The 11,879-nt window shown below is 33.0% G+C and overlaps 1 protein-coding gene across 1 annotated transcript; it reads left to right on the top strand.

Moving 5' to 3' along the window:
- The first annotated feature begins 846 nt into the window (after nucleotides 1–846).
- Nucleotides 847–11,344, top strand: LOC132558739 (uncharacterized). The gene is made up of 9 exons (XM_060223334.1): nucleotides 847–898; nucleotides 2,682–2,776; nucleotides 3,548–3,717; nucleotides 4,017–4,295; nucleotides 6,447–6,648; nucleotides 6,945–7,096; nucleotides 7,351–7,512; nucleotides 8,276–8,422; nucleotides 9,117–11,344. Exons 3-9 carry the CDS (start codon nucleotides 3,567–3,569, stop codon nucleotides 9,734–9,736), a joined length of 1,713 nt encoding a protein of 570 aa, XP_060079317.1. The 5' UTR covers nucleotides 847–898; nucleotides 2,682–2,776; nucleotides 3,548–3,566; the 3' UTR covers nucleotides 9,737–11,344.
- Nucleotides 11,345–11,879: the final 535 nt, after the last annotated feature.

Genomic DNA, 11,879 nt, shown 5'->3' with positions numbered 1-11,879 from the left:
CAAGAATGTCTAACGTTTTAGTATCTCTCACGAGTGCGCAACACAATTGAAACATATTTGTTATCACTTAAGATATTACATGTAATTTTTAATGTTCTATTTACTATATTTTCACAAGTCACTACTCACTCATCATAACTGGCAAATAGAGTTTTTTTTTCATGACCAAATCAGATGAAAATATTTTTTTATTTTTTTTTTTTTTAAATTCTGTTTACTTCATTAAAAGTAAATATTGATCACATCATCAAATAAATAAATAACCCATAAACAAAATTCTTGTGATCTGTACGTTCGCTTAGTGAAGGTGTGGTTATTGTGATCACGTGATCTAATTTCGATTAGATAGATCATGCTATGTAGGATATTTTTTGACGTATTTTATACAAATATATATATACATATACGTCAAAAAATATCCTTCATCTATCTATCTATCTATCTATCTATCTATCTATCTATCTATCTATCTATCTATCTATATAGGTGGTCGGGTGGCGCAGTGGTAACACACTCGCCTTTCACCTAGCTGACCCGGGTTCGATTTCCGGAACGGACGTGATAAGGTAAGGGGTCACCTGCCCGACCACGTGGGTTTTCCCCGGGTACTCCGGTTTCCTCCCACAATAAGATCCCTCGCGCGCTTACATCCGGGCCAACAAGAGTGATTAGTATAAGTTGACATAACTTGTTTCGCAATTGTTGTAAAATAAATTAAGTTTATATATATAAATATAAACTATATATGTATACATATATATATATATATATATATAAAAAGACTAATGGTGCAAGGGAGATAATCGCATATTTATCTGCAATACCAGGAAGTAAACAAATCCGGTTTTTACTAAAGTTAGCAGGAATGGAGACGATCAGCTTCAATACAAAACCACAGGTAATACAGTATAATTTTCAATTTGTAAGTACAAAAACTGTATACTTCTCAACATTTACTGTGTGATCACTGTTTACAGAAGTGAATTCGCGATCCATTCAGCAAATGTCGGGGCTTGAGTCCTATAATCTATGTTGTCGAAGGTTCCCTTCGCGATACCTATCTGATCAGTTCTTTGGTATATATGTGTTAACTATGAAGTAAAGTTATAAGGTAATCTATATTTAAACTGTATAAGCTACGGACTAATCTTCGAGGGTATTATATGTATAATGTAGGACTACTGTCTCGCAGACAGATTATACTTGCCACTCCTTTTTGAGGTCATCGGGTTTCTTGAAAGTAACAGTTGTAGGTTCATTTAGTACAGCGGCTTGTGTTGTTACGTAAAACTCCTAAGTTGTCTATCAGATCAGACTTACAATATGATGGTCATTGACACCTCATTCCCACACTCGCCTAAAGTCTGTTCAATGTAAGCAAACCGTGTATACAAAGTTGTCACAATAATAAAATTTTACATACATATAGTCAGAGACGTATATATCACATGTGATATATACGTCTCTGATATAGTACATGACATCTCATAACCTTAACACGAGACAGTACACAATGAAAATCATAATGCAGTATTTAATGTCATACGTACATAATAAAATGTTACACAAATTACAAATATTACAGCAATTTCCTTTTATTATAAAATCTAAAACCAATTTAATAGCACTGTTAGAAATGGACAGGTAATACTGTAAAATATAGACATGTAGTACAGGACAGCAGGTAAAAAATAACCGCATTTTTTTCTAGGATACATAAGATTTGCATTAAGTCACAATTGTGCTTGCAATGTGTTTACAATGGGCCCTTTAAATGAATGGGAAAAGTAGATACTTAAAATAAAGAAATCTGGTAAAGGTTCAGATAACACAAAACAAAATCTGTGTGTATAATTATATGTTGTCTAACTGTATCAGTTCTGTCATAAAAATCACTAAGTACAGTATTAATGGCGACGAAGAGTGAAGCTCGAATTTTCGTATCTAGTAACATATTCAGCGTTCTTACAAATGGTGAAGAATCTATGCAGACACTGCAGACGTTTCCACTTTAGATGCTAAAAAAATATACTAACATGTTAACATAATCATAATCCAAACTCGAATTCAATGAAACACGGACAATATATAGACAAAAGAAAAAATTACACGAAGACAAGTAAAAACTACACGGACTATAAGACCAGATGTTCAGGAAGGGTAGGCGTCTGCTGCTTCATCGAAAACACCCGCTGTGTAAATTTTGGTCTATCCGTGTGAGTTCTCAAATGAGAAGGGGGTATACCAGTTCAGCAAAGGAACTAACAGGCAAATTAACAGCATCAAACGAGTGCAGCTTCATATCGTAGAAATAGAATATTTTTCCTAAGAAATGTATCATTTAAGCGAAGTTAGGAATGCATGTAACAAATTTCTAAGTTCACAGACTCCAATGTTTGATGTTAGGCTAAGAATGAAGTGGACCACTATGTTTTGGGTTATCAGTAACCTTTTTGTATAATTTAAAAAGACGCTTATACCTATGGCAGAAGGCATCAAAATGACACTTGTATGAGGGCTAAACATAGAGGCATTTTTCCGGGTTTTGTTGATTTTGTTTTGATCATTTTTGGGATAGACCGTTGCGATTTCTGTAAAGAAACGTAAGTCTAATATTGTCTTTAATCTATCATATAATGCTTCACTTGACTTTCTTTTCTAACCAATCATTATACTTCCAGATCTTCCCAACGATAGTGGTGGTTTATCGTCATCAAGCCAATTATGACAGAATTCAACGACCAAAGTTTTGATGAAATTGTTTCAGGCCGTTTAAGTGAGTAAAAGATATCACTGTCTTTCCATTAGAGGAGTAGTTTACATGAACATTGAATATCAATTTCTGTGACATACCAAAAATAAAAAAAAAAAAGTGTTGTCATTAAACTACTTTTGGGAACCCTAATCAACGAATGTACCTATTAAAGTAGCTGGGTTCTATTTTCTGGATAGGATTTAATCAAGTTGCAGGATTCGACATCAATAAATAATCTTGTATCATATAATATCAAATGATTGGCTGTTTTAAATGCTTTTTGAAGGTGTAGATAATTCATACTCTTGAATAAACTATAAGCTGAGAATTTATGTAATATATGAAATAGATGAAAAAAGAGTCGGTAGAGTGCGGCTTCCTAAAACCAGATTGAAAGTTCATATAATTAATATAATAATGGAATTTGATATAGTCCTGTGAAATTACATAGATATACATAGTTTAAATCAATGTTTATGTTAAAATACATATTTGTGAAATGTGTTTCCTTACTTGTTCATTTACAACTGAAATCATTTTACTCATAAAATTTGGATCATTATTGTCCGCGAAGTAAATCAAGGCAGTTAGTGTTGGTAACTTGATCACATACAAACAAATGGGGTTACCAAATTCTGATGAGACTTTACTTCTTAGTTGTCATAACAGTTCTGTAAAAACGTCAGAGTTAACATCACTATAACATGCAATTACCATATATGTTACAAAACAGATTTAAATGCTGTTTTACTAAAATTTATGTTGAAATTAAATGTACCTTGTTTTGATAAGTAACCACGTGGAGTCCGTGATGGTGTCCATTAGTTGTGGCAGTGTGTTATTGTTGTGGATAGTGCTGTGCTGCATTGCAACTACTCTTCAATCGATTTGTACCCAGGAAGACAACTGTGTGGGGAGTAACCACCGCGATTACTGTAAAGAGAAGAATGGTCTCATAACCAGTAAGCTGATTAAATATATAAAAAGTCAAAGAAACACTAAGAAAATACCAATATGTCAACATAACCATGACCAAACCTCAAATTCAATAATAATAGGGCAAAACAGGAACAAACCAACTCTCGAAAAAGAACGAGGAGAATAAGACCATGTGTTCCGGAATAGTAATGCTCTTTTACTTTCTACTTAATAAAACTGATAATTAATCACTTAAAACATATATTTCGGAACACAATCATTTTAAGATTGGAACTTACTCACTGCGTGTGTCTAATGCCTTTTTATATTTTGTTCATTTCAGAATACCTGCACAAACCTCTTTGTCCCGTGATGGAGGTACAGCTAGGTATTCAGAAATGGATTTATATTCATTGCTGCGATAATCAGTACAACGTTACCAGTAGGAAGTGGTATTTTAAACAACACATTAATAAAAACACGTCGTGGGAACTACTGGATGATAACAATGAAACACTCCCATTGAAAAAACTACGATCATATCGGCTAGGGTTTTACAGATGTATCACCAAGAACGGCAATACCATCATCAAGAATCAAACGTTTCAAATAGTAAATATCAGTAAGTATAATCAAGCAGTATTTAATATCGATCATTATAATGAGTGTAATAGGCCATATCTTATCATCGTGTGGATGTAATATTGATTATATCAATATCATATTGTGAATGAAACAGTGTCTATCATATAACATTGTGATTGAAACATTGTCTATCATAACACATTGTGAATGAAACACCGTCTATTATATCACGATGTGAATGAAACACTGTCTATCATAACACATTGTGAATGAAACACCGTCTATCATATCACGTTGTGATTGAAACACTGTCTATCATATCACGTTGTGAATGAAACACTGTCTATCATAACACATTGTGAATGAAACACTGTCTGTCATATCCCGTTGTGAATGAAACACTGTCTACCATATCACGTTGTGAATGAAACATTGTCTATCATATCACATTGTGAATGAAACACCGTCTATCATATCACATTGTGATTGAAACACTGTTGATCATATCACATTGTGATTGAAACACTGTCTATCATATCACATTGTGAGTGAAACACTGTCTATCATAACACATTGTGATTGAAACACTGTCTATAATATCACATTGTGATTGAAACACTGTCTATCATATAACATTGTGATTGAAACACTTTTATCAACATTCCATTTTGAATGAAATGCTGTCTATCATATCACATTTTATCAACATCCCATTTTTGAATGAAATGCTATCATATTACGTTCTGAATGAAACACTTTTATCAACATCCCATTTTGAATGAAATGCTATCATATTACGTTCTGAATGGAACACTTTTATCAACATCCCATTGTGAATGAAACACTGTCTATCATATCACATTGTGATTGAAACATTGTCTATCATATCACGTTGTGAATGAAACACTGTCTATCATATCACATTGTGATTGAAACACTGTCTATCATATAACATTGTGAATGAAACATTGTCTATCATATCACATTGTGATTGAAACACTGTCTATCATATCACATTGTGAATGAAACACTGTCTATCATATAACATTGTGAATGAAACAGTGTCTCTCATATCACATTGTGATTGAAACATTGTCTATCATATCACATTGTGATTGAAACACTGTCTATCATATCACGTTGTGAATGAAACAGTGTCTATCATATAACATTGTAAATGAAACAGTGTCTATCATATAACATTGTAAATGAAACAGTGTCTCTCATATCACATTGTAAATGAAACACTGTCTCTCATATCACATTATGAATTAAACATTGTCTATCATATCAAATTGTGATTGAAACAGTGTCTCTCATATCACATTGTGAATGAAACACTGTCTATCATATAACATTGTGATTGAAACAGTGTCTCTCATATCACATTGTGATTGAAACACTGTCTATCATATCAAATTGTGATTGAAACACTGTCTATCAATATCACATTGTGAATGAAACACTGTCTCTCATATCACATTATGAATTAAACATTGTCTATCATATCAAATTGTGATTGAAACAGTGTCTCTCATATCACATTGTGAATGAAACACTGTCTATCATATAACATTGTGATTGAAACAGTGTCTCTCATATCACATTGTGATTGAAACACTGTCTATCATATCAAATTGTGATTGAAACACTGTCTATCAATATCACATTGTGAATGAAACACTGTCTCTCATATCACATTATGAATTAAACATTGTCTATCATATCAAATTGTGATTGAAACAGTGTCTCTCATATCACATTGTGAATGAAACACTGTCTATCATATAACATTGTGATTGAAACAGTGTCTCTCATATCACATTGTGATTGAAACACTGTCTATCATATCAAATTGTGATTGAAACACTGTCTATCAATATCACATTGTGAATGAAACACCGTCTTGCATGTAATAAAGTGATTATAACACTTTGTGCGTGTTGTGTGTGTGTGTGTGTGTGTGTGTGTGTGTGTGTGTGTGTGTGTGTGTGTGTGAGAGAGAGAGAGAGAGAGAGGGAGGGGAGGGAGGGAGGGAGAGAGAGAGCCCTTCCGTTTGCTAATATATATATATATATATATATATATATATATATATAATAGAATATTTTTAGCAAATTATTTTTATCTATCCATATATAACACATAGCCATATAGTACTTTAACTGCTGTGGTGGTTACTTTCCAGAATGCAGACAACACTTTGATAAACCAGAGATCAAAGTGCCTACAAATCAATACCTAAAGGTCAATCAACATGATGTCAACTTCCATTTTCATGTAAAATTTGGCTGTGAAGCCAGATCAAGAAATATCAATGTCTACTTCCATAAAGATGGTAACCCTAGGGATACTGAAATGTCAAATATATCAATACATGGATGCGCAAGGTAGGTAACTCAATACATTTTGAATACAAAACGTTTGATATAAACGTATATGAATGACCGAAATACTATAAATGCATAATGATTTTGCGGTTCAAAAATATAATAAATTAGGATTTTTTTATACATTAACACACGTCTCTTATAATTTCTTGCCCGACCAGGAAGTGTTCATTGATCAGCTAAATACAAATTAATTACATTCAGATGAAATATTTTTGTCTAATTACTATCTGAAACCATGCTTTCTGGAAAACAGACAAACAAGGGAAATAACTCTTACACTCTTAATACATTAGCAGCGGAAGTCCTGTGTCACGCAGTTGTGGGAGTAATATTTCTATTCCTGTGGTAACGCCAGCAGTACTGGGTATGGGAGTATCTATCACAGCAACAGCTTGTTACGGAGGCGAAATGAAGGAAATGACGAGAAATTTCTCAATATTCAATGGTACACTTCAATATCTTTTAATCATTGGAAGCAATGTAAATACCACGTGTACATTTTGAATATGTCTTGTTATACAGTTAAAGATTATAAAACTAAAGTCAGACAAGCCTTGTTATCAAATTATGATAAATTGCTGTTTTCAAAATTGTTTATATATTGTTTGATTTGTTAGATTATGATGTTCATTGTATGACAATATACAAAAAATGACGATATAATTTTTTTGTATTTTTTTTTTTTTTTTTTTCACACAGAAATGCAGTATCGAGAAGTGTCTAACCCGGACACCACTGTGACTACCATTTTAATGATAGTAACAGTTACCCTAGTCCCGTTAATTATATATCTATTATTTATATGGATGAAGCTTGATGTCACGATACTATCGGAAATGACTTTTCTTATGCGGATAAACAGTAAGTTTGCGATTATGATAATTTCCTCATTTATCAATTTTGTGACCAAAATCGAAATGCTTGTATTTTTATGTCCTTGTTTGAACCCAATATAGTCATTTTCATGTGTCCTGGTTTGAACCCAATATAGTCATTCCCATGTGTCCTGGTTTGAACCCAATATAGTCATTCTCATGTGTCCTGGTTTGAACCCAATATAGTCATTTTCATGTGTCCTGGTTTGAACCCAATATAGTCATTCTCATGTGTCCTGGTTTGAACCCAATATAGTCATTCTCATGTGTCCTGGTTTGAACCCAAAATATTCATTCTCATTTGTCCTGGTTTTAAGCCAATATAGTCTTTTTCAAACCCAACCTAGATGTATTAACCTAGTAATATGTTAGAACAACAACGGTGATATTCATTATCATGACATGTAACAACACCATTGTTGTTTTTCTATTTTCCTGGTTTTACCTCACATTGGAAGGAATTGATTGATTTGACAATATCATTAAACAGAAATGTAAATGTTTTCCACCTGTTTTTAATAGTTATATACTAAATATATAAAGCAATTATCAATTTAATCTTTTTCTGTATGCATGCTATTCTTTTCTGTTTGTTTTGATGTATCATTTTTATAAAAAAAAAAAAATGGGGTGGGGGGGGGGCATTTTAAATATGATACAGATAAAATATGAAATCAGTTCTCACTGCATATAATAATCATTTCACTAAACATGTGTAACTTAAAATCAACACACTGATGTTTTATCAGACAACAGGAAATGTACTAATGGTGCAACTAAAGTGCACATAGCACACTATGATGAAGATGTTTCTACAGCCAGGCAGCTACAGGAATGGATGGAAAATACATACACTCCATTGCAAATTGTTTGCTCCGGTGATTTTACGGGCGGAGGTAAAATTCCTTCATTCCTATTTTTCATTTGAATTATACTGGCAACTTTTTAGGTCGGCCTGGAGTTGATGTAAATGATGATCATTTTGCACTGTTACCATTTGAATACTTACTCAGGTTAGGGTTCAATGTTTCCCTCGTTTTACGGGCCGGAGCTTTAACGTTAAGCGTTTCCAAACAGATGTAAAAGGCAATTAAACAATCTAAATAATTAAGAATATTCTATCTGGTGAAATTATTGTTCAGCAGATGTTTTCTTTATTTCAATTATAATGGGTGTGGATTTACTGATTGAGTTTAAAAGACAAATGGGAAAAAATGGTAGTAAATCAGAAGAGAAGGTAAAACAACATAAGGGTAGAAATATATTAAAGGAAAAATAAAATGAACAAACAATGCAGAAATAGCATTTCAACTAAACCGTATGAAGAAATCGTAATGGAGATACTTCTAATCATGTAGTCTTTAATACCTAAGCACCTGTTTCAAACGTTTATAAATTATAGAATAAGCACTTGGCGTTGACAGCATGATTTATAGTTTTTTTTTAAAATGAATTACATACCACGAGGAAAGTTTATACGTTTGTAGTACCGACCCAGCAGATTTTTCCCACCGCAGCCAACCAACATAATAACACAAAGGAGATTTATAGACACGTTATTGATAAAGTTATATACTTTGCATCTTTCAGGTGTTTTTACCAGCGAAATTAAGGATATACAGGAGAGTGATGTCGTACTTTATATTCCAAACTTTACAGCAGCCGACAATGTTCATGAAAATTTATTTAACAGTATTGTAGAACACAAACGTCCTTTCAGGATAACAATTTTGGAAATCCCAACACAGGAGACGAAGTCATGTTCATTGAGAAATAGCACAATTTTCAAAAGATTAAAACATGTTAATCTTGACAAAAGTCGCAGGAACTTCCCTAATGAATTACTGAAAAGATTGCCAGCATGTGTATTAAAGGAGCAGAACAGCGTGGGTAGTGAAAGAGAGCAAAACTCTGATTCTGACGATATTACTCGAAACTGTGAGGGTTATCGGCTGGGTTATCACCTACCGTGTGCTTACACATATTGTTTTCGATCTTCACACGTGCATACCTGCAGCAGGTTACAGGAAGAATCGTCAAACATGATATGTCCAGAAACAAACCAGTGTGACTTGAGTTCTGCGACAAACTCTCAAAAATCTAATAAATCATTACCGCATTTTCTGAAACTGAATATGGCAGGAGGAAATCACACTTACAGAGAAATAACGTCACCGTGTATTGAATCCCCAGATACAGCGTCTACATAGTTGAGTCCTGATATTCATTGTAATTCAATTTAATTCGGTAATATTGCCACCATTAATGTATGAAATCATTTTGATCCCTATACATTATACTATGTTATTGTCCTTTCTGACACACACATTTCACAATTTTGTCGATTTTACAGATAAATGAGTTAATTGAAGTAATATTGAGATCAATGTGTGTATAATGTAATGATGCTACACCTTGTACTAATCAACTGTTCTTACAGCAGTCCTTTTTAACTCTGACAGTATAACAGTGAACACAATGATGTGTAGCTGTAAACTTGACCCAGAAATCCAAACTTTATTGCAAAATTGTTCACGTTTTAGCAAGAAAGTGTTTTTGACATCTACCACATCAATTTCGATATCAAGTGATAGTGATTTGAGCCAGAATTCAATGTATTGGAACAGGCCAAAAATTGTTAATGGGTAAATAATTTGAATGTCTTCCCTTTGACCGAAGAAAGACGTTGTTTTGGCCCTGGTTGTTATTGTTGTTGTAACTGTTATTGTCGTTATCTAACCCTAACCTACCTAAGAATCGTTAGAAACATCTTGGCGAAAACTTAAAGATACATGCATAATTCACACGTGGTGTGCCGTGCACTACAATTAGGTCATTGTGACCTTCACCTCGGAGTTTAAGGTCAATACTCAGTATACATGTATTCTTTTAAAATGTTAAAGATATCCTGGTGAGCTTGGAATGTGTCTGCAGCACAACAGTGCAATATAATTAGGTAATAGTGTTCTTCACCTGATGTAGAGAGGTCAAAGTTACGCTCGTTTTCAGTAATTTTTGTTTGGACCTTAACTTTTGAACCGATATAGATATCATAATAAAGTTTGAAACATACGTGAAACCTGAATTTTCACAATTGGTTCAGTCCGTAAAATTTTAAATCATTAGAGATACATGATAATAACATATTGATTATATAGTACATAATATTAATAAACACCTAAATGTCACCTGATTTTATGGCAAGGTCGTCAGGCCAGAGGTCTTAATGTTCGTTGATAAAAATTAACTGACATGTCACTTCATTTAGACATGGTAAAATGTGAAAATTGGAAATAGGCTATTGTCAAATGAAGGAAGAGAATTTGATTCCATGATTGGCATTACATATTTTGTAAACTGTTCGTCGAAAAGCTCCTGTACATTACATCGATACAATAGATTAAATTGTGAGATAACCAAAAGGAGACACGGATATGTTAAGCATGATTGAGGTATGTTTTGTCAACATTGTTTTAATGTTTGTTCTTGTACTATGCATGTAGTGTAAAACAAAACAAAACAATTCCTTTCCCATTACAGAATTAAAACAGATAATTATGAGACAGATTGGAAATTAATGTGGTTTTAGTGTGTATGTGGTGTCCTATGATACCATCTAAACTAGTGAATGCAAACAATCCTTCTTGTACAGCTTGTTAATAACAGTCCATAATATACACTTAAGGTACTTGTATTTTCTCTTCTGATATTGATAGTGTATCTTTGTTATTTCAAATCAAAGTCTTTGTCTGTACCCATACCATCAATGGTGTGTCTGTCGTTTAAATTAAAGGCTTTGTCTGTACCGATACCATCAATAGTGTATCTTTGTTGTTTAAATTAAAGGCTTTGTCTTTATTGATACCATCAATGGTGTATCTTTGTCGTTTAAATTAATGGCTTTGTCGGTACTGATACTGTCAATAGTGTATCTTTGTTGTTTAAATTAAAGGCTTTGTCTTTATTGATACCATCAATGGTGTATCTTTGTCGTTTAAATTAATGGCTTTGTCTGTATTGATACCATCAATGGTGTATCTTTGTCGTTCAAATTAATGGCTTTGTCTGTACTGATACCATCAATGGTGTATCTTTGTCGTTTAAATTAATGGCTTTGTCTCTACTGATACCGTCAATAGTGTATCTTTGTCATTCAAGTTAGATTATTTGTCTGTGCTGATACTGTCAATAGCGTATCTTTGTCTTTTCACACTAAATGCTTTGTCGGTATTGATACCGTCAAAGTGTATATTTGTCATTCAAATTAAATGTTATGTCTGTTTTCAAACCGTCTATAGTGTATATTAGTCTTTTAATTATATAGTGTATCTTCAGCTTAGTGCACTCAACTGT

The sequence above is a fragment of the Ylistrum balloti genome, unplaced genomic scaffold (genome assembly GCF_031769215.1).
Source record: "Ylistrum balloti isolate Yb309-2 unplaced genomic scaffold, AGI_CSIRO_Ybal_v1 Utg370818, whole genome shotgun sequence".
Lineage (NCBI taxonomy): Eukaryota > Metazoa > Mollusca > Bivalvia > Pectinida > Pectinidae > Ylistrum > Ylistrum balloti.
This window is presented reverse-complemented; position numbering and strand designations above follow the sequence as displayed.